Source organism: Bombyx mandarina, chromosome 16, assembly GCF_030267445.1.
Source record: "Bombyx mandarina strain Sakado chromosome 16, ASM3026744v2".
Lineage (NCBI taxonomy): Eukaryota > Metazoa > Arthropoda > Insecta > Lepidoptera > Bombycidae > Bombyx > Bombyx mandarina.
Window position 1 is genome coordinate 1,029,583 of NC_143222.1, and position 27,837 is coordinate 1,057,419.

General features: G+C 40.6%; 1 protein-coding gene across 3 annotated transcripts; it reads left to right on the plus strand.

Annotated features, from left to right (window-relative positions):
* Nucleotides 1-665: 665 nt before the first annotated feature.
* Nucleotides 666-27,646, plus strand: LIMK1 (LIM domain kinase 1). Of its 3 annotated transcripts, none has more exons than XM_089733825.1 (18): nt 666-804; nt 1,595-1,685; nt 2,286-2,400; nt 3,695-3,825; nt 5,379-5,492; nt 6,203-6,289; nt 13,471-13,603; nt 14,489-14,742; nt 15,105-15,219; nt 16,071-16,199; nt 16,800-16,925; nt 18,256-18,387; nt 20,074-20,163; nt 20,499-20,597; nt 21,370-21,524; nt 22,326-22,455; nt 23,050-23,265; nt 23,388-27,646. In XM_089733825.1, the coding sequence occupies exons 1-18, from the start codon at nt 783-785 to the stop codon at nt 24,285-24,287; spliced, it is 3,039 nt and encodes a 1,012-aa protein (XP_089589951.1). In that variant the 5' UTR covers nt 666-782; the 3' UTR covers nt 24,288-27,646. The 3 variants fall into 3 exon arrangements, with proteins under 3 accessions (XP_089589951.1, XP_089589953.1, XP_089589952.1); XM_089733826.1 differs by having other exon boundaries at nt 690-804; nt 1,598-1,685; XM_089733827.1 differs by lacking the exon at nt 6,203-6,289.
* The last annotated feature ends 191 nt before the right edge of the window (nt 27,647-27,837 follow it).

Consider the following 27,837-nt stretch of genomic DNA (forward strand, 5'->3'; position numbering starts at 1 on the left):
AAGTAGCCTATGTTTTTGACTCGTACGGATTGTCAATGTCAAATTGAAAATCATAGAGTACTAATTAATGGATGTGCTACTATTCTTCCTATTGCTCTCAATTCTCACTTATGCCTTGTTCGGACTAGTATGATCGTAATGAACTCGACTAATCAACAGGTTTGGACTTGTTTAGTCAGTGAGCCAATGAGCAAGGACGCGTGCTGGGAGACGCTACTCGCCCGAAAAAATAGAACAAAATGGGTTGACTTGACTAAATTATTTACTAAATTTTTGGTGTTCAGACACATTTAGCTACTAAGTTACTCGGTACTCGACTAAAATACTTGCCTAGTCCGAACAAGGCTTTACAGTAATTCAGCAATTCTGGCAATGATTACCTGGAAGCCTCATTAAAAAATATTTGACATAGCCTTCCATGTCCAGATGACTAAGAATGATCATGAATTCTTGTGAACTATCATGAACATTCGCTAAGCATCTCTGTAGCATGCAAGTCAGAATAGGACAATCACTTCGACCTACTAATGGTTAAAATAAAACATTAGAAAAACAAAGAAAATTGGAAACACTACATAGTTTTAGTAAATCTTATATGTTTTACACATTTTATCATAACGGCAGATCTAGTCATTTCATTAGTCTACGTTAAGTAAGGCTTAGTTTTAAAATGACGTCATATGTCAGTGTCAATCACAAAATCAGAGACTGGGAACTTTAATATTCAGTTTTTATGTGTTTTTATACTGATTTTTAATGTTTTTTAACACTTTAGAAATGAAATGGAGAGTCCGAAAGCTAAAGGTATTTTTTAGAACATAAAAATATTAATTCTGTTGCTTTATTCATACAAATTTCAATGTTGTTATCATTCGCTGAATAAAGTAAGTTATTGCGTGGGTGATGTTGTATGTTTTACGGAAAACCTATTGTTTGTAAGCATTTTAAACATTTTTGCTTAAAACTATAGTCTATTAAGTATTTATCCACAAGTTTCTGTAAAAGAAGGAGTCGTTTTCATCGATATATGAACGCTTAAACATACAAGTTCACGTATGTCGTAGTGCTTTTTTAATATTAATACCATAAATACTTCCGCCTAAATATTGTGCTGCTAAAAACGAAGTATAATCGTTCCATATGACTAATGTAAGTTGGTCCGATATCATTAATGTGACTCGTAAATAATTGTATTCTTTTTATTAAAACAATGGAACATCATTTTTCACTTATGATAATCTGATACCTTTAAAGGAGATGGTTTTATTAAATTAAACGTGGTTCCTAAAAATGGTCCGCAATCTATTTCCAATGCTGCATAGAGTCTTAACACAGCATGTAATGAAATAATTAATTTTGACAATAATAATTTATATACCTGTCATAACTGCTATGTTCTGGTAATGTGTGAATGCAGTACCATATAATTGAGAGTTCTACCTTCTCATGTTGTTATGACATTAATATGGTGTGACTCAGTTAACCCCAGGACTGCTAGATGTCCAGTTGTTAAAAGGAAATATTAAAACTTTGATGTTTCTTCTGTTTTTCCAATTTTTGGACTCTATTAGTCAAACTGATACAATAATTTCAGAAGCTCTCAGTTGTTCAGGGTGTTTGAATGACATTGGATACGATGAGTATGTATCGGCACTGTCACAACATTGGCATAAGGATTGTTTTAGGTGAGTACTGAAATCAATATGAATTCTGATTTGTTCAGGGATACTTCAAATGTCATCTCTGACAAAAGTTAAAGTATTTGTACGGAGATAACAAAGATATGTTGTAGATTAAAATTGTGCACTGCAGTACTGCCCTACTGCAACATAATTGAAATTATTAAGGAAAAATGCATCAAACTATTGAACAGTTACTAGTGTTAGAGCAAATTGTAAGCTGGCTCGTCAAATTTTTGATTGCAATAAATGAAAAGCCTTATATTGGCCTCGAAACTTGTTTTTAAAACCCTGCAACCTATCTTATACCTTTAAATGAGCAATTCTTGTATATATATAATCTGAATCTCGGAAAAGGCTCCAACGATTTTCATAAAATTTAGTATACAGGGGATTTCAGAAAATGTTGTTTTATTCGTGTTTTCAATAATCAACTCTTCCCGACATCTATTGACGAATAATAATACAATTTTTCTTAATTGAGGGCAACTAACCGATTTAAAGACACAACAAGATGGCGTTATCAAAAAAAAATCGAGCCAAGCTCAGTCATCATCTAGTTTTGTTTTGACATCAGCTTAAAATAATGAAAACATAATTATATAGGTGCTCAGTGTGTGATGATCTGTTATCAACATGGTACTTTGAGAAGGCTGGTCTACTGTTCTGCCAGAAAGACTATTGGGCGAAGTACGGAGAGAGCTGTCAGCAATGTACACAGGTAATATTACTATTATTTTCAAGGAGACAATTTTTTTAAATTCCTTAGTTGGGCGGACGAGCTCACGGCCCAACTGGTCTAAAGTGGTTACTGAAGTTGATAGACTTAAACAATCCGAATGCTGTGACTTTTCAAGCGTGGGTTCTAAGTCTTACTTTAACAGCACATCAGCTCAAACCAAAATGCATTAGTATCCTATCCATGCGGACTCACAAGACGCCCTACTACCTGTAATGTGTCATTACACGATGTTATTCCTTCACCGTGGAAGTCAACGGTGAACTAGAACGTGTGTTAAGTACGTATCTCATTACAAAAATTGGTACTTGCAAGCGGAATTGAAACACCGGCCCAATCGCATCGCTCGATACGTATGCACCGGGTGTCTTATCCTTTAGGTTATACCTTCTGAAAGTCACGTATTTGACTTGACTTTAAAATCTATTTCGGACGTGCCTTGTTCCTATGCTTACAATTTGTCATAATAATATTATTTACTAATCGTGTATTGGTCCTGTCTAATTTCCACAATGGCTAGACATATTCGGATTTCGGTCTCTATGATATACCGTATGCTTCCAATAAGCAGTCCGGCCAGAACCAGGGCCCTGAAACTGCGATAGTTTAAGACAAAATATTTTTTTGTGTGTAAACTAGCGACATCTTGTTGCGGATGCCCCCAAACGTATATATTGTTAAAGTTAAGGCATTTAGTTCTTGTATATCTAAAGAGAAAATAAAAAATAATAAATTGTACAAGTCTTTATTTGTTATAGACAAATTGATTAAATTTTATCAATTTGTGGTTCAGAAAATTTACATAATACTTCATTAAAAAAAAATTTGGTAATAAGTTACTGCCATCTACAGGAGAAATAAGAAATTAATCGAAGCGAAGCCATCTAGTTGCTGGCGCCCGTAAACATTTTTGTTGAGTGCTCGAGTCGCTTATCTATAACTAATTTATGTTTTTTTTTTATTGCTTAGATGGGTGGACGAGCTCACAGCCCACCTGGTGTTAAGTGGTTACTGGAGCCCATAGACATCTACAAAGCAAATGCACCACCCACCTTGAGATATAAGTTCTAAAATCTCAAGTATAGTTACAACGGCTGCCCCACCCTTCAAACCGAAACGTATTACTGCTTCACGGCAGAAATAGGGTGGTGGTAGTTAAAAAAAACTGTATCATCTATGGCCAGAACATCGACCGCTTTGTTACTTCGGACTGTAGACTGATGTCCCATTTCATCACGTGTTTCTGTGAAGTGTTGACACAATCAGCGTTGTCCAGGTGATAACCGGCCCAGTGATGGCCGCCGGCGAGCACCGCTTCCACCCGGAGTGCTTCGCTTGTCACTCTTGCGCCGCCCACATCGAGGACGGAGAGTCGTACGCTCTACTTGAACGCTCCATCTTATATTGGTAAGGACTTTATTAGTTTTACGGAGGTCTGTGATCGGATGTGTCCCTGGAATGAAGATTGCTTTTTTCCCCCTACCTAATCACTGGTAGCGTAAGAGGCTATTGCAATTTCACGCAGACCGGTAGATGAGCTCACGTGCTCAACCTGAGACTATTGATAACACTGGCCATATCAATATTCCTAGCATAGCAGATTCTACCACCAAATCGGAATGGCGACCCACTTAGAAAATCTGGCGCGAAAATCAATGGGTTGTGTCTATGGGAATGTTTTTTTTTTATGTAAGCGATGAGAGACAAACCGATTCGGCTCTTCACGTTAACAGGATACTGGAGCCCATTGAACCCACAACGTGAACACCTTGGGAAGTGTTTCGAAGTACCTATAGCATTTCTTCAAAGCAAACCTTCAAAGTGAATTGCCTCATTAGGTTAGGGAAGGGAATAAAGAGTAGATATAAAAGTCCATTCATTTAGAAGGTATCGGTGACTGACTTCCTCGATCTACTGTTAACTGGTAGCAGATTACTTTTATATTTAAGACCAGCTGATAATTTTCGATCTTAAATTTTGGTAGTGGAGTGTGTTTTACAGGAACATTACCGCCCTTTCATATCCGATCCTGTGGACCGAATGGTAAACAGCCGACGTCGCCCTAAGCACGTCATTACGGATCCTCCCGATCCATTAACGGTGCTTTTAGTTACCTCAAGCACCGGTCACCGTCCTCGCCCAAACCGTCGCTTGCGACGAAGGGCTCGACGACTAAATTAACCCATAGACACAGCCCACTGAGTTTCTCGCCGGATCTTCTCTGTGGGTCGCGTTTCCGATCCGGTGGTAGATTCTGCGAAGCACGGCTCTTGCTAGGACCAGTGTTAGCAACACTCCGGTTTGAGCCCCGTATGCTCACCTACACGTCAAGGAGAAGCTGAAATAGCATCTCAAAGCTGGTCAAAGAACGGCCCAGGTGAACACAAAACAAGTTATCTGACCTCCCCCAAGGGATACTTACGGAATTGCTTTGGCGTCTCTCTATATTATTAACACTGTTATTTAACTAGTTATTACTAAGACAATCACATAAGTTATCCGTTCTCTTTGTGTGTATATGTTGTCTGTGCGAATCATCGAGTTGGTAGCCCTCAAAGATGGAGTAGAAAGAGATAAGACAGATTTGTCTGCTCCTAACATACTACCTGCAGTCATTAGTCTATCGTGGTGCTTACAAGAACTACTGGTGGTAGGACCTAGGAGTCCGCGCGGGTAGGTACCACCAACCTGCCTATTTCTGCCGTGAAGCAGTAATGCGTTTCGGTTTGAAGGGTGGGGCAGCTGTTGTAACTATACCTGAGACCATAGAACTAATATCTCAAGGTGGGTGGCGCATTTACGTTGTAGATGTCTATAGGCTCCAGTAAATACTTAACACCAGGTGGGCTGTGAGATCGTCCACCCATCTAAACAATAAAAAAATAAAAATAAAAAAGCACCGAAATATCGGGAACTCGTCAAATAGTTCTGTTTATAGTGTTTTGTTTTTGTGATAACAGCGGAAAATGCTACAGAGCTCCCCACACAAGAACGCACGCCATCCACGTGGTGGAGGTTCCGCCTAACGCGGTCCGAATATCGACAGGCGACAAGGGCTCGCTGACCGTCTCCGAGTGAGTGTGCTTTAATTAAATAAATTAAGGAATTGTGAAATTGCGAATTTGCTCTTGATCCTTACGCGCTGATCAAATTAAACCCCATTGTTGAATCTAAAAAAAACAATTCAATGAGCAACGTAAAGTGTTAATTACTATTCTTTTTTTTAAACCGATGTAATAAAGCACCGGCTCTCAACCTTTGGTGTCACGGTATAATAATTTAATTCAAATACATATGTACTAATTATGTACACATTTCTATAAAATTCGTAGGTTAAAATTTGCATAATACACTACTTACCGTCAATGTCAACTTTGACGTTTACGATTTAAAAAAAAAAAGCTATCTATTTATGAGTTAAATCTACAAGAAAAAATGTGAACTTCCAAAGCGATGCACCATAATGGAAAGTTTAATCTGCGACGCTCAGGTTGAGAATCGATGCTCTAGTTTTCACTGGTGGTAGGACGTCTTGTGAGTCCGCACGGGTAGGTACCACCGCCCTGCCCATTTCTGCCGCGAAGCAGTAATGCGTTTCGGCTTAAAGGGTGGGGCAGCCGTTAAGCTTTAAAACTGTGACTAAGAACTCATGTCTCGAGATGGGTGGCGGCGTTTACTTTGTAACATCAGCTGGGCCGCGAGCTCGTCCGCCCATCCAAGCAGTAAACAAAACTCAGTTTAAACTCGTTGGATCTTGTTAATGTTGACGGTTTCCACGCGTCAGTTCCCTTTGCGCCGGCAAGATGTCTCGACTGGCGCGCGTACTGGTGCGAGCGGCTCTCTCGCTCTGTATTCAGCTCACTTGTCATAGGTACTAATAACTTGAGATAGAATTCAGTAGTAGCGCAAGCCTGACGTAGAGGCTTGTTTCAGTGTAATAAAGCACGCGAACTCACGACCCACTAAACGATAAGCGCTTGCAACCTTAATCATCATATCGTGCATGTGATTGCTCGCTTTGAGGCTAAAAAGAAGAGCACCAGACAGGCAATCTGACATTAAAATTATGTGTGCGTGTCTTTATGACACTTCGAAGGTAAGACTGTTCAAGGGACGCTTTCAGAACTGTATATTTCTGATTAGATCTATCAGCACACCTCTTTCTATAAGACGTTGAGCGACTTTGAACTTACGGACCAGACTTACGTACGGTCAATGTCCTTTAAGACGCTGTGAGCTAATACGGACAATTTCTTGAAAAAAAAATGACAGCTGTCAATACTGACTTGTGTCATTATTCATAATTCGAAATCTGTCAGTGATTCGTTCGTGAAACACTGAACTCATAGCCCACTGAGTTTCTCGCCGGATCTTCTCAGTGGATCGCGTTTCCGATCCGGTGGTAGATTCTGCGAAGCACGGCTCTTGCTAGGGTTCGTGTTAGCAACGTCATCAGGTTTGAGCCCCGTGAGCTCACCTACTAGTTAGGGTTACGCTGGAATAGTCTCTCAAGGCTACCAGCTTAGGTAGGAAAAAAAAAAAAAAAACAACTCAATAAATTGATTTGAATTGTCGAACACGATCACTGGTTATTATGTTAAACTAGCCTTTCTCAAAGTGGGCGATAACGCCCCCTTGTGGGCGCTGCAAGCCTAAAGGGTAAGAGACCCAGAAAAAAAATGGGCGTGTTGTGTAGAGGCTTGGGAGACAATTTGTAATTTCATTTAGCAGGATTCTTAGACACCGACTGAGCTCTCGCTATAGTGGTTTTTAAGTAGGTTAAAAAATGGGGGGCGCTAAATAATAGTTTATTCTCAAAGTGGGTAGTAGACAAAATAAGTTTGGGAGCCCCTGTTTTAGTCGAAATTAATCACTGTTCTATCGCGAATTATTCCGTGTCTCTCGACTGGCAGGATAGCCGCTATTCTAGTACAATCAAATTTTCATTCTGAGGTCGGTGGCGGCATGCATCAATCCTTTTTAGTAATGACAATCGGAATTATCTGCTCATAACACATATATGAGTCGACTATTATCAAAGCCGGCAATCTGACTTTTGGAAAATTATTGGTAAATCAGAAAAACGAATTATTGACTTTGTATTCCATTGGCAGTCACAAAACTCTTCTGAACGACATCTTAGATAAATAACAGGTTAACTATTAACCTTTATTTAATGCAGGTTTTGAACCGTATTCTTTGAAGGAGACGATTATATTCAAATCAATCTGTATTGACATATCAATAACATTTTTTTGTCCAAATGCACAGATTGCCACCTTTGATAATAGACGACTCATATATGTATGCATTTAGAAAAAAATAAAAAATACATGTGTGCAATTCACACGTGGTAGAAGTGAAACCTTCCAAAATTAAAATACAATTATCCTAAACGTCTTAAGTATATGTAAAATTTTGTCATTAGTAAATAATTGTAAGGTAGCGCCCTCTGTGAATTGATATTTTAATTTCACGTATAATCCTAAATTAAAATTCACTACAAGAGCTTTCATACACACGTTAGTGTTAAAAAATCTCACAGATAGCGCTGTATTAAATAGTATGTATATTTCTGTCTCATTCTTTGCTGGCTTCATCCTACACATTTGTGTCTCTTACCTGTCGTTTTTTCCGTTGCATCCGGTTTGAAATCACAACGATTCTAAAGAAGTTTTCACTTCAAAAAGTTCGACTTTGCCAACGCGAAGTTCTCGCCTGTGACTCACAGATGACAAGTCTGTAGAGCATTTCAGACTTTGGCTACGATCCGTCACGCGTTATAACAATGAATTCATCATAATGACTTTCGTTTACGTGCGCGGTTTGTTTGTTATACTATTAATCATTTTAGTCAGGGGTTTTATAAACCCAAACATACCTCATTTTAGTTTCTGTTTAGACTAAACTATATGGATGAATATTAAATTTAATTGTGTACTTTTATTAATAAACAACTGTGAATTGAAAAGAAACGTCTTTTTTTGTTATAAAACGTTGTTAAAAGCGCCTGTTTGATTTAAAAAGTAACGTAGTTTTCTGAATTCAAACCGGTATTGAGAATGAGCGGAAACATCTAGTTATCTCTTTCGCACGACCATTCTAACCGGCGCCATCTAGGCGGGCTTCGGACAGCCTGCCGACCGAGAGGGCTGGTGGTCGTGGCGCCGACGACCGCCAGTCCGGCGTCCCGAGGGGGAGGGTGATGGGAGAGATGCGCTCCGCACTAAACGCTTCACTTTCCCCCTTTTGCCTTTTCATGAGCTCTGTCTCATGCGAGGTTTGGATGCTGGTTGTTGAGCGACAGGAGGTTTTAGTCGGTTCGACTCCGACATGCCCCGCCCTCCATCCCCAGTGAAGGGCGGAAGTCCGGCGATTTACTCCTGACAAAAAAAAAAATATCTCTTTCGCACGCCAACTTAGTGATGCCGTTGATGTCATAAGTCATTATCTGCGTCCCGTTTTACTTGTTTTTCGAACATTACTTAATATGTGGATACTTCGTTTTTTTTGCTTTTTTCTTTTTTTCTTGGAACTCGTAATTTTATTTTCAATAACCAATTTGGAGGCTCGCTCGCTATGTACATTAATACGAGTTTCCTGAATGCATATAATTATCATTTAGATTGCAATCCAGATTTAGGTAAGTACCATTTGTACGATTTAGTTAATAAAATATGTACTGTAATGTACTGTAATGATCGTGATTTGTTTTGTGCATCAATTAAAAAAAAAACACAAGGCGCGGAAGTCAGTCAAGTAACTTTGAAGGTTCGAAGTCGTTCAATAAACTTACTTAAATTGTAAAGGTGATTGACCTTGCATAATGTCAAAGCTAGTAAATGTTAGCTGCATAAATGCTAAAATTTAATTTTAAACTTTTCCTTCTCCATTATCGTAATAAGATGACTAATGCATACGCCGAGTCAACGGTACGGTGTAAATCGAATAAAACGTATTGAATAAATTGTATTGTAATGTTATTTCACCTTTTTAGTCCTAATCTAACCAGCTAATTTTCACAATTTAGCAGAAGTTAGTAAAGGATTTTTGAAAGCAAAAAAATACATTACAAAAAACGTAAAAAAATATGCAAAAATCAATGCTAGATAATCAATCAATCAATATCACTACATAGTATAAAACAAAGTCGCTTTCTCTGTCCCTATATCTCTATGTATGCTTAAATCTTTAAAAGTACGCAACGGATTTTGATGCGGTTTTTTTTAATAGATAGAGTGATTGAAGAGGAAGGTTTATATGTATAATAACATCCATTAAATAGTCGAGAAATCAATAATAAATTACAGTTTCCGAAGCGAAGCAAGGGCGGGTCGCTAGTATATGATATAGGCCAGTTAGGGTTAGTTCAGGGGTCGGCAACCTGTGGCTTGCGACCCTCATGCAGCGCTTTGGATATGAAACTTTGGCTCTTTAGTTCCATACGCAAATATTATTTATTTTATAAAAAAAAAATGTTTCGAATCGACTAACGAGGATTAGGCACCATTTCTATCTCTCAGCCCGTTGTTGTAAGTAAATGTTTAATTTGTTTCATTTTTTACTTCTATAATAAGTGATTATAAATTATCTAATAATACCATATATACATAGTCAGGTCATAAATTCTGTCACATGTTTAATGTAAAATAATTGAAACAAGTTTATTCATTATGTAACCATTCATATACCAAAATGAACTTAAGAAAACATAGATTCTTATGACACTAAAGTTTATTCAAAATGACCTCCGTGATTTTGAATACAGGCCTTCAATCTGCGCGGCCAGTCGTCTATCGCAGCGAACGAGGTCCATGTCAATATCGGCGGCTGCCTTAATCAAGGATGTCTTGAGTGACTCCAAATTGGGATGAGGCTTTGAGCACGCCTTTTCCTCCAAGTGTTGCCATATCTTGTAATCTAACGGATTCAAATCTGGACTGGAGAAGGGCCAGTCTTCGTGCCGGATGAAGTCGATTTCACGCGCCGCCAGCCAGTCTTGTGTGCTCTTCGCTCTATGAGCTGGCGCCGAATCTTGTTGGAATACCCAGTGCCTGTTATTGAACATGGTATGAGAAACAGGTTCCACAAGGTTCGTCAGGACTGTATTTTGATACACAACTGCATTCGTTTTTACACCTTTCTCGCAAAAATGTACCTCTGTTAAGCCCCAATAAGAAACTCCCAACCATACCATGAGCGAGGATGGAAAATGACCTCGTTGGACACGCGGAATACGGTTGCTCGCTTCTTCACTACTGTGTGCGTACACCTTATCATTTTGTTTGTTGTAGCTCTCTTCTAGGGTAAAAATTTTTTCATCCGAAAAAAGAATTTCCCGATATTTTTTTCCCGCGTACCGCTTCAACAAAGCGCGGCATCTCTTCAGTCTCAGGTCCATTAGACGAGCATTCAAACGATGTCCTGTTTTTCTTCGATATGCCCGAAGCCCTAAGTCTTCATTTAACACCCTTTTCACCGTGGTTCTGCTTAACCCCATCTGAAGGGCCAACAGTTTCTGCTTACGTTTGGGATTTCTTTGAATTCGCGCCTTCACAGCTTTTATCACTGCTGGAGTCCTAACAGACCGAGGGCGACCACTTCTTGACCTGTCATCTATACTAGAATCTTCATTGTATCGTTTGATGGTACGATAAACGAATCTTTTGGTTATATTCAAATTTTTCAGTATGTTAAAAATTTGAATTGGCGCGTAACCGCAACGATGCAACGCAATAACTGCAACACGGTCTTCTTTAAGCGTCCACTCCATATTTAAAAATGAGTAAAATTCTAAAAGTATACATTTTTATTTTCATGAACAATTCGAAATTCGAATTCAATAAACTTTTTTGTGGCCAGCATTCTAAAAGAAAAGTTTTTACTGTGTGACAATACTTATGACCTGACTAGTTATATATATATTATGTCATTTGTTGTAAAAAACACGACTTATATAAGAATAGACATAAGAATAGAAATAAATAGACTTTTTTTATCAACAAAAATAACTTATGCAAGTATTATTTAATTTTATTGTTGGCAACATTTTTTTGCGGTTCTTTAAAAAGTTTAAAATTTTGTAAATATGTAATTGTGGGCTATTGCGACTCAAAAGGGTGCCGACCTCTGGCCTAGGTGAATAACTGCATATGAATAACAACAAACACAGCCAAGAAACGAAAACACAATTAAAATCTATTCAGAAACAAGGATGTTGTAAAAGTTTTAGTTTCCTGCTTGACAGACACCGCACTGTTTGTACAATGACGTCAGCGTTCAAGAGCGCGATATGCATTTTTCGTACAAAAACACGCGTCACCAGTGTCAACAAAAACTTTAAAACGCTTATATGTACGCTAACTTAAAATATTTACTCCTTACGCGTTTTACTTTCATATTTTTCGTTATTAGATCAATAAAATTGAATATATCCCTGAACTTGGCTTAACAATCTTTAATATTGACAAAAATTGTCTAGCTGTGCAAGCTCGAGACATAAGGGACACGAAATAAAAAGCTGTTTTTTGCATAAAGTTCAATCGACGTTACATAGATATTTTTAGGTCTGGTCATGGTCGGGATGGCGGCGAGGTTGGTGCAGCAGCTTTACCCTCATCTCACGCATCCGGCGGAATTGAGTTCATTATAATAAAATACCTTTAAATAACAATTAAATATACTGAGATCTTAGAACTTATATCAGAAGATGGGTGGCGAATTTATCTTGTAAGTATCTATGGGCTCCAGTAGCCACTTAACACCAGGTGAGCTCGTCCACCCATCTAAGTAATAAAAAAAGTCTCCACGACACGCATACATAACAGACGTACTGGTGATTGATTGTGGTATGTGGCACGGCATCACCAGTATCTCTACCACAAAGCAACCACGTATCTTCTTTAAAAGTATAGTCGTTGTGCAACTGAGATTTGTATAGACAGATAAACATAGTATGGGTCGTGAGTTCGTCTGTCGATCAATGTTTATTTACGCCAAGCGAGCAGATCAAACGAGCTTGCTCTGATTCGTGGTATCGGGTGCTCGTAAATTTTGTAGCATGTGTAGTTTTGTGCAGTACCGTGTTCGTATATAGAGGCCGTTTTCCAATTACAGCACAAGAGCGCATTATGCGGCATAATGCTCAACTAAACTTCAGCATAATTCGGCATTGTGCGTCACTGAGTCGCATTATGCTCTGTAATTGGAAAACTACCATTAACTAATGGTTAATTAAGCTTAGTTGAGCATTATGCCGCATAATGCGCTCTTGTGCTGTAATTGGAAAACGGCCAACATTGCGGCTTTGTAATAATAAAAAATGTTTGTTTATTTACCAGCAAATAGTTTTGAGGGTAGTATTCATTGTTTTCCTTTTGTTTTTGCGACAAGTCCTGGTGTTTTGTGATCCTCATGTTTGTTCCTGCATTATTTAGTAAGCTTTAAGCTCCTTTATTAGTTAGATGATACAGAAATTCGGATGTAATTCGGCTATTAGTGCATAATATCGAAGGGTGAAAAGTTGTTTGGTTTAATCGACATTTTTGCAACTTTATGGGAGAGTCATTTATAGTTTAAAATTTAGAAAAAAATATTATAACAAACAAACTCCTTCAGCTGTTTGAATGGCGATAAACTTAAATGAAATTCAACTGGAATCATTGAACTGTTGATGATAATACCAAATAAAACAGACATTACAAAGATTACTGGTGGTAGGACCTTTTGAACCGCACGGGTAGGTACCACCACCCCACCTGTTTCTGCCGGGAAGAATGCATTTCGGTTTGAAGGGTGGGGCGGCCGTTGTAACTATACTGAGACCTTAGAACTCATATCTCAAGACGGGTAGCGGCATTTACGTTGTCTATGTGCTCCAGCAACCACTTAACACCAGATGGGTTGTCAGCTCGTCCACCCATCTAAGCTATAAAAAAGGCGCTTAAATCAAATTGCCTTTCACCTCTCGATATTAAATTAAATAGCTGGCTGCTCTATCTAGCTGCCACATCTTTGAGGCAACTGCTTTTTACTATTTATGTCCGACGGCAGGATTGATTCGTCATGCGGCCTGTTGACCCTGCACATCGGCGATCGTATTCTGGAAATAAACGGGTCCCCGGTCGGGAATCGACCCGCGGACGACGTGCAGAGGGCGCTCGGCAGACCCGACCAGATTATACAGGTGGATATTTATTTTATTTTCCTCAAACCCAAGATGGCCACGGCTGGTCGTCTCAATGGTGATCAGATGCAGGAATGTACGAGAGCGTAATTGTCGCTAAGGCAGAAAACATGAAACGAACAACGGCTTGTGCAGTTGTGCTTTTAAACTGGATCTCAAGGTTCACCTGCATCCAGTTTAAAGGCTGGAGCAGCTAACACATGAGCGATTGACACATGGTCTTCAAATCTCAAGGATAACCACTTAATATCGGGTCGGATGTTTTTATTTTATTTTTTATTGCTTTTGTAGGCAGACGAGCATACAGCCCACCTGATGGTGAGTGGTTACCGTCGCTCATGGACGTCAGCAATGCCAGCGGCAGAGTCAAGCCGCTGCCTACCAATGTGACTTCGTTCTGCCATTCCCGAGTTGCTCATTGACTTACGAATATTGCTCCTCAAACTTTGGTTTTATACTTTTTTTCCTACCTATGCTGATAGTCTTGAGAGGATATTTCAGCTTCACCCTAATATGTAGGTGAGCTCACGGGACTCAAACCGGAGTGTTCCCATCACTGGCCCTAGCAAGAGCAGTGCTTCGCAAAATCTACCACCGGATCGGAAACGCGACCCACTGAGAAGATCCGGCGAGAAACTCAGTGGGCTGTGTCTACGGATTAATTCGCTCGTCGAGCCCTTCGTCGCAAGCGACGGGTTCGACAAGGACGGTGACCGGTGCTTGTGGTGCCTAATAGCACCGTTAATGGATCGGGAGGATCCGTAATGACGTGTTGATTCGTTTTATACAGTTTTATTCTAGCCTACAAGCAATGTTCCCTATGTACCACAGACGTTCTAATGTGTAAACGAGACGGAGCATAACTCTGTTTCATGTCTCACACAGCTGACCATCGAGCACAGCCCTGAAAAGGTAAGTCGCCCTGCATCCATGTGCGCACCGAGGGACACGGAGAAACCCTGCAAGGTAACGGAGGGGGTCATGGACAAGGGGACCTATGAAGGCAAGAAAGAGAGGCTGTTCAAGAGAAAGGGAGAGGATGGGGGCAAGCCCAGGATGATGAAGCGGAGACAGACGCCGTCCAGTCCGCTGCTCGGCGACAAAGAGAAGAGCAGCAGTATGTCCAAGCTGTTGGACGTGTGAGTCAACCTTCTGTATCTTGAAGCAGTGTCATAGGTTATGTGCAGGCACTGGAGCTCGTGGACATAGATGCCGTCATTGGCCTTGAGATATGAGGTCGAAGTCGGTTAATTGTATTTTAAATTACCGCGGGTAGGACCTCTTGTGAGTCCGCGCGGGTAAGTACCACCACCCTGCATATTTCTGCTGTGAAGCAGTAATGCGTTTCGGTTTGAAGGGCGGGGCAGCCGTTGTAACTATACTTGAGACCTTCGATATTCTGGATTCTTCGATATTCGTTGGACTATTCGGCGATGTATGGCGTTACTCTTACCGGCGCAACAATATGATTAGTGTTAAGCTCGTTTGTCTGGTCTGGCAGCGTGGACGGCGAGGAGTCGAACGGCGTGCAGGGCGACCTGAGCCGGGCGCGATCCTTCCGAGCCGACACCAGCTCCGCCGGGCAGAAGGTGTTCCGCGCCTGCGACCTGCTGCAGGTAATGCTGCGCGCGGTGCTGACCACGGACCACACTCGCTTCAAGTAGAGCCGCCTTCATTTAATCCACACGTTTCTTTTTATTGCTTAGATGGGTGGACGAGCTCACAGCCCACCTGATGTTAAGTGGTTACTGGAGCCCATAGACATCTACAACGTAAATGCGCAACCCACCTTGAGATATAAGTTCTAAGGTCTCAGTATAGTTACAGCGGCTGCCCCACCCTTCAAACCGAAACGCATTACTGTTTCACGGCAGAAATAGGCAGGGTGGTGGTACCTACCCGTGCGGACTCAGGAGAGGTCTTACCACCAGTAAGATTTTTACGCTTTTATTAGCTTCAGACGTATGTATGTTTGTAACGGAATCTTTGAACATGATTTTGACCCCTTCAAAACGTCGGATTAACTCGAAATTTGGTATACTATACTTATTAAGGACCGATGACACTTCAATATTAAAATTTCAATAAAAGAAATTCAACTAAAAAATTAAAAATTAATAATAGTTTAAAAAACTAACAAAATACACTTTTATAGAAAATCCAATAAATTTGAATTAAAAATAGTGTAAGAAAAAATGATTTTATTGTAAAAAAAAAGGGTGGGATTCATGGTATCAGAAGTTATAAATATTTTGTGAACAGATATGAGTAGAAAGGTTATTTTGATAATATGCTGAAAAGTAAACCAACGCTTTTTTTTTTTGCTATAAAAATCATTTTTTCTTACACAATTTTTAATTCAAATTTATTGGATTTTCTATAAAAGCGTTTATTTTTGTAAATTTTTTTTAAACTGTTTATTTTTACTTTGACGTCATAAGTCCGCATGATATTAAATATTTCCCAGGGCGAGTTGTTAGGCTCCGGCTTCTTCGGCGAGGTGTACAAGGTGACCCACCAGGACACCGGTGAGGTCATGGTGCTCAAGCAGCTGTACAGGGTCGACGAGGAAGCGCAGAGGAACTTCCTCAAAGAGGTAACCAGACTGCTTGACTCTTGTAGGACACATTTTATGAGAGAGAGAAAGAGAGAGAGAGAGAGAGAGAGAGATAAAAAGGGAGAGAGAGATAGAAAAAGAGAGAGAGAGAGAGATAGAAAAAGAGAGAGAGAGATAGAAAGAGAGAGAGTGAGAGAGAGAGTATTCTTTATTGTACACAAAAAAACAAATAAACAGTACGATACATTAAATACAAAAACGTACAATTGGCGGTGTTATCGCTAAGAGCGATCTTTTCCAGACAACCATCATGTGGACAAGAATCATTTGGAAGCGAACTACGCGCGGTGGACCAATCCAGTGAAATATATATATATATATATATACATATATGTACACGTACATATGCACATATGTACATAAATGTAATGTATGTATACATATAATTAATACACAATTTATGACCATTGCTTTGTGGTTGAAGCAGTAAGTTTACGGAATACACTACCCTTAAGCATCAAACAATCGTCCGCGCTGGAACTTTTCAAGTTCAGATTAAACTCGCACTACCTTGCACAATAATATGGCTCCTACGATATAACTGTATAAGTTGCTACTTATTAAGCAATAAAAAAAAAGGTGGCGGTGCTGAGGTCCCTGCACCACCCGAACGTGCTCCGGTTCGTCGGGGTCCTGTACAAGGACAAGCGACTGCACCTGGTCACCGAATACGTGGCCGGAGGAACGCTGCACCAGCTCCTACAGGTAAGTCTTATTGTAATGCCGATAAGGTTTGGTTTCCAATGGTGTGACCGAAGTCTCTAAAGGAGATTAGGGAGTGGGGCGCGCGGCGCTGACGACAGCCTCCTTGCTGCCTTCGAGTTATTTTGGGTGCGATCTGACCCTTCCATCGGGTTCGATTCGGTCTAACAACCTCTGATGTCGAAAAGTATATTTTGCTCCATATTATCTGGAACCGCTGCGTTCATCGACAGTGCGTTTCCAAAGATCTTTCTTGCCACGTACCATCCGGCTATGGAATGAGCTCCCCTCCACGGTGTTTCCCGAGCGCTATGACATGTCCTTCTTCAAACTAGACTTGCAGAGAGTACTTAACGATAGACAGCGGCTTGGTTCTGCTCCTGGCATTGCCGACGTCCATGAGCGACGGTGACCTCTTACCATCAGGTGGGCCGTATGCTCGTCTGCCTACAAAGGCAATAAATACGTGTTATATATTATTATATTGGACAAAGTTGACTATTCGACCTCATAACTCTCTCAACTTTGATGAGGTTGGATTCTCAACTTTATGACATAACGATTGTGTCACTCTTCAAACTAGGAGGCGTGAGTTTGTACCATAAATACGTAGGGTGATGGTAACACAGGGATTTCAGTTGCAAAATAAAGTTGCGACAGTAGGTCTGGGTCATACCGGAAAGACTTTTCATTTAACATGATTAGAGTACAAAGTGCGAACGATAATAACAATGTTCGAAGTAATGATGTCCCTAATTCATTCAATAAACAGCTTACTCGATGGTGAAACGTCATTTTGTAGCAAAATGAAAATGTTTTCTGCTCAGTCAATACCAAAGTCAAAAAGTATTGTATGTCAACCACCAAGCCTAAATATCATAGTGACTTTATCTCCAAGAGCAGCATTTCACCACAGCCAAAAGAAGTACCGAGCAAACGATCCTAGCACCTTTTTTTATTGCTTAGATTGGTGGACGAGGTCATAGCCCACCTGGTTACCGAAGCCCATAGACATCTACATCGTAAATGCTGTCACCCACTTTGATACATGAGCTCTAAGGTCTTAATTGTTACAATACAACGGCTGCCCCTTTTTTTTCGGGTGGGTGCCTAACCTCTTAGAGTACGCGCAGGTTATGTGAGACTTGAGGGTTTGCAGATGTTGAGAGCAGAGCGCAGGCCCAAGGATATTTTAGGGCCCTACCCACCAAACGACTTCCCTTGCACTCTCTCTGTGCATTCGTGGTGAGAACTCAGGCAGAGTAGGGCGGTTCTGGCGGTCAACACTACAACCAGACTGACGGCCTCAACCGACCTCATGTTTTGTGGCCAGGACCCGTCCACGAGCCTGAGCTGGGCCTGCCGTGGGCGGCTGGCGCGCGACGTGTCCCGCGGGGTGGGCTACCTGCACCGCCGGAACGTCATACACCGCGACCTCAACTCGCACAACTGTCTCGTGCGTGAGGTAACTGTCGCAACGGACTCGGGAACTGTACTAAACACACCAACACGCGTGACGTCATTTGGGGCTAAAGTAACGACCAGATGATCACTGGACTTTTTGGCGGAAACGCGCGTAATGAAGTTGTGTGATTTGTTCTTCAGTTTTAAATGTGTAATAACGGTGGCTTATTAACTGTTTAGTATCTGTGAAAGTGGACAAATGTGGGAAAATGGTAATGGTAAAGCCGCTGGACGTAACTTCTCGGGATCCTCCAAAAAGTCCACTGAAAAAGTCTCAGTGAATGACCATCATTTTACTGAGGTTATATTTCATCCCATTTCATCTCATCTCATTTCATTTCATGCCATATTTCATTTTAATCACCTTCATTTCTGAACGGTCGAATGACTACTTGAACGGTCGAAGGTCACTTGAACATCTTATATAAGAACGGTCATTTAATATTCGTTCTGTTTCGTCTTTTTGTATGTCTGTCTTTTCAGAAGTCAAAAAATGTACTGCGTCGCTGCTGGTCACGTACGCCCTCGTTCCATTTATATTTGAATTATTTTCAAATGTCTGTCTTAGTCTGTCTATGTGTAGTCATTATAGGTTTTATGTCTTGTCAATGAGGTTGCACGCCACGACAATTTCATTTCATAATTTCATTTTTCATATAAAACTGTTTTCATTAAAATTAAAATAAGACTTGACCTAAAGGTCTTAGTTATCAGGTCAAAAAATCACTTAAAAAAAGATGATAACTAAACAAACACTACTATTAACCACATAATATGATTGTGTTTTTATCTTAAACAGACCTGTGGTCGCCGAGTGATCGAAATCAACGATAATTAATTGAAATTATAAGTTTGAACATTATCATGATTCTATTGTTAAATTCTATAATCACAGATTTTTTTAAGACCACATTCTAGACAAATAATATTAAATACAAACAATATTCTCAATTTGACCACATACTTAAACAAAAAACAAAAGAGAATAATCGTGTGTCTGTCAAATACATGGTAGTGTGTATAATGTTATTTATTTTTATTTTTATTGATTGATTGAATGTTGATTTAATGTATTTTTTATGCATAATTTGAAAAAAATATTAGCATTCTGCACTCCTTCTCTATGTTCTCGTATAAGTGTGGGAAATGTCATACTCCTCCGTCTGCGCAAAAAGGGCAAAAATTATAAAAAAGTGTACAAAGCTTATGTTTTACCTGTTAATATTGTTGCGCGCTGGGGTTCGGGATAATTAAAACTTCCACCGTAGTATAAGTTAAACTCTATTTAACACTTAAAACACTTACAGAACACTTTACACTTCGTAATTCGCTTCATCCGCTTCGCTTCAGTTGATTCGTTTGCTATTTCGCTTCGAGTAGATCCTCCGATTACTAACTGCCTTCGTGTCATCTCTGCAACGCTTTTATAGTCGATACGACATCCCTAGAATTATCGAGAACATTCCTGACATGTCGAGTAGTTTCGATATGTGTTTCCGCTATTTCATAATAGATGGCGTTGCACTTCTCGAGCGTTCTCGGTTTTATTAGTTCTTTTGATATTCGCTTCTGCTATTCGACGATAGACGGCGTTACTCTTACCGGCGTAACAATATATAGAAAACGTATGAAAAATAAAGGCCTAAGTTTTCTATTTCTAATGGAATATCAATATCTTGTCCTGCAGGATCGCACAGTTATTGTAGCTGATTTCGGTTTGGCTCGCATCGTCCAAAGGACCACGGCGCACGGATCCTTAAAGCGAAAACGATACACAGTGAGTTTGGGATTCCAAGAATATTTAGTATAGTAATAATTACCTTCACCCCGCCAATTTTTATTTATTTATATTATTATAATTTTCTTATTGTTTAGATAGGTGGACGAGTTCACAGCCTACCTGGTGTTAAGTGGCTACTGGAGCCCATAGACATATACAACGTAAATGCGCCACCCACCTTGAGATATAAGTTCTAAGGTCTCAGTATAGTTACAACGGTTGCCCCGCCCTTCAAACCGAAACGCATTACTGCTTCACGGCAGAACGTAAACGCTCTGAAAGCATCATCATATTGGACATGCAGGGTATTGTAGTGTGTGAGTGGTCGCCAGGTCGTCGGCAACCCCTACTGGATGGCCCCCGAGATGATGAACGGCAACGTGTACGACGAGAAGGTCGACGTGTTCTCCTTCGGGATCATACTGTGCGAGGTAAGCCGCGGTCCCCCCGGCGGTCCCCTCGCGCGGCCCCCCTAACCTGTTCCCTTCCGTTTGTCTACCGATATATTGTTGTTATTCTTTTTTTTTAAGGGATCTTATGACCTGGTAACTGAGACCTTTTAGTCATGTCTTATTTTAATATATTTCTTAATTTTATGAAAAATTATAATATGGAGTGAAATGAAATGAAATGAAAATGATTAATTTGGGACATTAATCAACTGGGGTGAAATGAAATAAAATGAGATGAGATGATATGGGATGAAATATATAATCTCAGTAAAATGGTGGTCATTTACTGATCATTTACATTTTCAGTGGACTTTTTGGTTGATCCCGAGAAGCTACGTCCAGCGGCTTTGTTTCATTTTCCCACATTTGTGCACTTTCACAGATATTAAACAGTTATTAAACCACCGTCATTACACATTTTAACCCGAAGAAACACTAAATAGACAAAATAAAACAAATCACACAACTTTACTCCTCGCGTTCCCGCCAAAAAGTCCTCCTTGTTATTATTCATTGATGCGCTTTATTATTGTCAATATTTAAAAAAAAATTTAGAATCCAGAAACTTGTCTATAAAAATCAAAAGAGAAAATATTATATACAAAACGAGTCTTAAATCTTGAGGTGTCAGTGAATATAGTCGAATTTCGATCAACAAGCGAACTGTAGTTACAATTTATAGTTCGGTGAGAGGTGTGACCGCGTGCTGGGACGCTATGCTAATTGCTACCTGACTACTACTTTGCTGCAGATAATAGGCAGGGTGTCGGCGGACCCCGACTGCCTGCCCCGGAGGTCGGACTTCGGCCTCAACGAGGAGGTGTTTCTCGAGAAGTTCTGCGCGTCCTGCCCTGAACCCTTCTACAGGATCGCCTTCTTGGCCTGTAATCTCGACCCGGACGATAGGTAATTTGATACTAATTTGCTTTTCTGGTCACGGCGGGGCTAACGAGCTCGTAGTCTAAGTACCAACATTTTTTTAAGGGTATTTATGACCTGGTAACTAAGACCTTCAGGTCAATTCTTATTTTAATTTATATTCTTGTTTTTATGAAAAATGATAATATGGAGTTAAATGAAATGAAATGAAAATGATTAATTTGAGACATTAATCAACTGGGGTGAAATTAAATGAAATGGGATGAGATGAGATGATATGCGATGAAATATAATATCAGTAAATGACCACCATTTTACTGAGATTTTTTTCAGTGGACTTTTTGGAGGATCCAGTGAAATTACGTCAAGCGGCTTTGTTTCATTTTCTCACATTTGTGCACTTTCACAGATATTAAACAGTTAATAAACTATTGTTATTACACATTTAAACCTGAAGAAACACGAAATAGAAAAATAAAACAAATCACACAACTTCACTCCTCGCGTTCCCGCCAAAAAGTCTCAGTACCGATATAACCGCGATGCGACCCATAGACCTGACAACCACGAGGCCCAGTGTTGTGTACCGACTGGCTGCTCTGTAGCAGGCAGAGTGTGCTCACGACGCCCTATATCATTGATAGAAGTCGGTTGATGCTGGGTCCTCTTGCTGTTGCCCTTTCCCTGGTGGATCCCCGAGCGCCACACAAGGGGACCGCAGCCCGACTCCGCACCGATCACCTCATGTCTCAAGGTCAACTGGTCCGTGAACTCGTTCATCGTGAATAGATGCAAAAAGCTCAATGTAATTAACAATGCCATTTCCAGACCGCCTATGGAGGTCATAGAAACGTGGCTCGAAGCGTTAGTGGAACAGCTTTCTGAATCGGAGCTTAAAGAGAATCTAGATGTGCTTTGCAACGACCTCGACTCCCCGACCGAGGGCTCTCTAGTCAAGGTAAGTTATTAGATGCAAATGCGATAATGGGATGCTGATACAGTAGGCGCCCTAGTTCATGTCCATCCTAAGGAATGCGGTAGTGCTGTGACCTAATTAATTATGGACTACTACCGATTTAATCAACAGCTGTCAATTCGGTTTAATGTAACTTAAGATAATTTTGCAATTTATGAAATAAAATAAATGTGATAAGTAATTACTTATTTATTTCTAGTAGAAAAAAATATTTTTTTTATTCCGATTCAATCAATTATTAGATGAAAAGACAACCGGAACCGAAAAGATCAGAGTCGGAATCAGTATATTTTTTCAGTAGTTTTTTTTCTACCTGAACTTGTTGAAAGCGGAGTAGTCATGGTATAAATTTACAATAAAATAACACAATACTGTTAGCGTAAATTTTCGATATCGATAAGCGCGCGTTACAACCGTCAAGGACAAAACTCGACGTCAGACAAATGCGGGGAGGCGGGCGGGGGCGGGGCGAGCTGTCCCCCGCGCGTCGCCTCTGGCCCCGATGGACATCAACTCGCGCGCATACTGTAGATGGCTCGGGGACAGAAGGAGAATTAAATTTGAAATTGGTTATAGAGCGATTCTCAGTCAACGTTAGAGGAGACGCGCTCGATATCGTACCGCCCTCTGGTGCCCGTCGCGCTCGGCAAGTGCGTGTCCGCCTCCCAGGTGGGGGCGGGGGGCGGCGGGCACGCGCGGGGGGGCCGCTGGGGGCGCGCGCACAGCCACCAGGCGCTGCACACGCCCGGGTACATCCTGCAGGCCAGGGGACCCACCATCGACATCACCCAGGTGCGCACTACTACACTCCTAGCGTGCTCATGTCGTTGGCGCGGCGCTGTTGTGTTCATTGTCACCTATAATCTTGCACGAGATGTTTTAGTAATGTTTGCTGTGCTTATACTACTGCTCAGGTGGACGACATCAGCGAGTGGCTAGAGCCGACGCCCCTCAAGCGATCACAGCCAGACCCTCAGCTGCACCGGCCGCGACACCAGGTTCTCCTGCCGGCCTTCCTCAGGAACCAGTCCGTGGAAGAACTGAGACCAAAGCACGTGCCCAGCGACGACTCTTCGGATGACAGTGACGGCGGCGTCACCAGCGCCTCGCCGCAGCCCGCCGTCACGTACCGGAGCCCGGCCGAGCGGCGCCTCCCCGAGGTGGACGTGCGCCGGTACAACATCGACTTCCTGGCCGGCAGCCCCGTCATGGCGCAGGGCATCAAGAACATACCAAAAATAGTCGAAAGAGACAAAACCAATGAGAAGACCGGTTTCTTCACCAAAAAACTGTTATCGCCGAAATTGAGTCGATTATTCAGACCGAACGCGACCGAGGCGGGGGGCAAGCCTCACGCCGACCTCAACAAGTCCAACAGCACGTTCTTCGTGCAGCAGCCGCCCGCCCTCGGCCGCTCCTCCTACAGGATACGGCCCGTCGGGGACGCCGGCGCGGACGTGCTGCAGAGCGACATCAAACTGGCCAGCATGGGGAGGCCCATGACGCCCACGCTGAGGAGGTGTCCCGACCGCCCGGACCTCGCCGACGCCCGCTTCAGCTGTCGGGACTTCAGAACTAAGATGATCAACAACGAGCACGTCAAGGCGCACATCACGAGGGGCGCCCCGGTGGGACAGCCGCCCGTACAGAGGAGGAGGAACCCGGACAAGAGCGAGCCCCGGATGGGCATCTCGCGGAGCAACTACGTCAGTCTAGCCAACCTAAAGATAAACAATAAGGCGAATGGTCTGGATGTTACCGAGAGAGCCAGACGCGAGGTCAACGACAACTCCCCCGTGGAGAGGGTCGTGTGATGGGGGCGGGGGGGGGGGGGGGGTTGGAGGGGGCTTGCTTCTGTATGTGTTCGAGGAATGTCAGATAAATATACATCTATACATTCAGATTGTTAGTAATATAACTAACTGCACGTTACAAATTATAATCTTGCCATTTTGAAAAATATACAAACTGGATATTGTATTGACATTTAAAGTGAAAATAGGTCGCGTCACGGATGGACGTAGGTTCGACAATTGCCACAACAAAACACCTTCCGACCCTCGTTGCGTGTGGTTAGATATTGACGGTGCCATTGCCATTGGTCACCTTTGATTGTCTGCAATATTCAGGCTACGGAATTATATAAATGTTGAAACTTTGTACACGTTATTATTATTATTGTTGAAAGGTTTATAACGATTAATGTATACGCGGAATTTTAGTATTAATAATATATATTACACTCGCGGCGTCGGACCATGCGGCCTGGCGCCACTGTCCTGCCTTATTTACCGCGAAGTTATGCCTTTAATGACTAGCCGGGTGTCGTGTCCACGCGGTGGGGACCCGTGACCAGTCTCCCAGAGAAGGGTGCTTAACGTTGGGCCAACACTGGTCGGCCATGTTGGCCTAACTACTCTCTCTCTCCAACTACTATTGGCACTAAAAAAAAAGATATAAAATCAGTCGACAAACAGACGAGAATGTAGCACTTAACTGTGTTGACATTCATTAGTTGTATTGGTTACAATCCAAATAGATTACGACGTTAGGTTGCGTACTTCGGTTCGGTAACTTGTGTTCTTCGGGCCTTAGAAAGAGAGGATCGGGTTTTTAGTTGATTCGTAGAGCGCCGTCTCTCTCGCACGATACGTTATAGCAAGGAACGTTATTCTTGCTTACGCGGTAACGCTTAGCAATTCCTGTTTGGCTTGGATTTTAAAATTTTGATCGGAAACAATATATTAAAGCACTTTTTTTAATAGTCCTTTAATATACAAAGTTCTCGATAAGTCGTTAAAGATCTTTTAGTCTCAAAACTTAATTACTTCTTAGTTTGTAATTTAATTATCAAATGATTAAAACTTTTATCTTAATTAATTTACTAACGTTATTTTTCTTAGTTGTAAAACCGTTGACACGCTCCGTAAGAACGAACAGTTTTGATTAGTATCTTAAACGGGGAAAGTTCTAGACTAGTCTTGCGTAGACCAATAAAACAGTTTTTGCCAAAATATTTCTATACAAAAAACTTTACGCCTCGGGTCCAATTGCGATTACTGGTTGTAGTAAATATCTTTATTAAATACAGACTACTGAGTTTCTCGCCGGATCTTCCCAGTGCAAACGTAAGCAAACATTCCAACTCCATACAAATCTTTTTTTTTTTTCGGACCTGGCGCCGCTCCTCCTTCGAGGTCCCCGCGCTTAGGGGGCACGCGGTGTATGTGGGACTTGACGATCTGCAAGGTGTTGACATTTTAGGGCCCTACCGCACTAAACGACTCCCCTGCACTCTTAAACCCGACGTCCGATCTCCGTCCGGGGTCAGAACCCGGTCAGAGTAGGGAGGTAACTCCATACAAATCTGAGTTAACTTTTACGCTATCGAGAACGTTAAAAGACTCTCACTAAGCACACTGGTACCGAGAATGTTATCAGATTTTGCCTAATTAATGAAAAGTGCTCTCTTACCGAAATAGTTACGGGCAATTAACATAGATTTTATTGCATAGTCTCAATCTTACACAGGGTGCCATGTTTTTTTTTTAATAATTATTTTTAATTATTTTATCTGTAGGTAAATCCGTTTTTTTTTATTCATATATAATGTAAGAGATTAAATGACGTAATTTTTTTTAGAATACTTTCAGAGTATCAATGTGGCCAAGGTAAAAATGTAGGCATCAATTTACAAGTTCAATTGCAGTTGAATAATAACGTTGCCATAGACAATATTAAATGTGTTTCAATCTCAACTTGGATAGGGAATCTCAGTGAAAAAGAAAAAAGTTTTTTCGTGCGACAATGTGTTTTTGGAATATACTTAAGGACATTATGCTTAATTAGGAAATATGATTTGGCGGTGATCGCGGTCTATTATGAAATAGACACATAATCAATTATAGATACCGAGGGGAGAATGTTATTTGGTTTAAGGGACATTATAGCGTATTTACAGGAGAGTCATTTAAAGTATAAAATTTGAAAAAAATATCATGTCCAAAAAACTTCTTCAACTATTTGTATAATTGAAGTTCAATTAAAAACATCTAACTGTTGATGCTAATACCAAATAAAACGGACATATAATTACAAAGATATATCGCCTTTTCGCATTAAAAGTGTACACTTTCGAAAAATATTCGAAATTGAGTTAATATGCGGAATCATTTGGTATCATCATCAGTATTTTTCTCATAAATACTGTCAAAAGAGCATAGTTTAGTTTTTTTTTTTTACTTTACCAATGTTTTGGTAAGTAAAAACAAAATTAGTACATAATTTTATCTTACTTTAAAAGATAGATACTGTAACTGGTAAAAAATAAAAATAAAAAATGTTTCAAAGATGATTAATATTAAAAATATTACATGTTAAACCTTTCAAACACTCTACTGTAAAATTAGTAAGTTTTGAGATTATACAGGTTTAATGCGAGAAGACGATAATCATGTCGTGTATTAAGCGAAATGTCGCTTTAACCAAATAGCGTTTCACCCTTCGATATATGCGTCATAGAAATGTCTTCATTCGATCGCATTACCCAGCGCTGAATCTCACGCGTTATATCTGTGATACTTTACGTTTGTAATGCACGCAATAATATTACGTATTCGGTATTATGTTTAGGTTAAGTTTTCAACGAAATACGTTTTTACGTTAAGGTTGAATTTTAGTTGACTGGTTGTTTTCGATGGAGAGTAACGCCGGTTGCGGAGACTAATCGTGGATAGCTGGTACCAATGATTATTACGTGTAGACATGTCAATATTATATATGACAATTTGTTTGAAATATCACTTTTTACATAAAAAGTTATTAATTTGTTTAGTATGAGTTGCACTATTCCTTCCTCTGTGCTAGTTTTTTTTTTTACATAGAAAGTAAATGATTTAGAAGTCATAGTCACTTTAAGATTTTGAGAAACAATAAAAAAATGGACCTGCCTGTTTTTAAAAAAAAAAAAATTAAGATGTTTGTTTATGCCATATTCAGCTGTCTGGACAGGTTGTAGTCTATCGGCGTCACTCCATCGATGTTTACTTTATTTTAATGTGGATTTTTATATAAAATTAAACCGATTAACATGAATAACAAGGATTCCGTCTCTCGCATTCCAAATGTATTCCGTGTATTCGTTAAGTACAAAAGTAAAAGGGATTATATTCGATTTTGTTGTTTTATTTTGAACCTTAAATATCTAGTCTATGCTACGCCCGCTTCGAATGGACGTCCACTGAGTTTCTCGCCGGTTCTTCTCAAGGGGTCGTGTTTCCGATCCGGTGGTAGATACTGCGAAGCACTGCTCTTGCTAGGGCCGGTGTTAGTAACACCGGTTTAAGCTTCGAGTCACCCATGCGC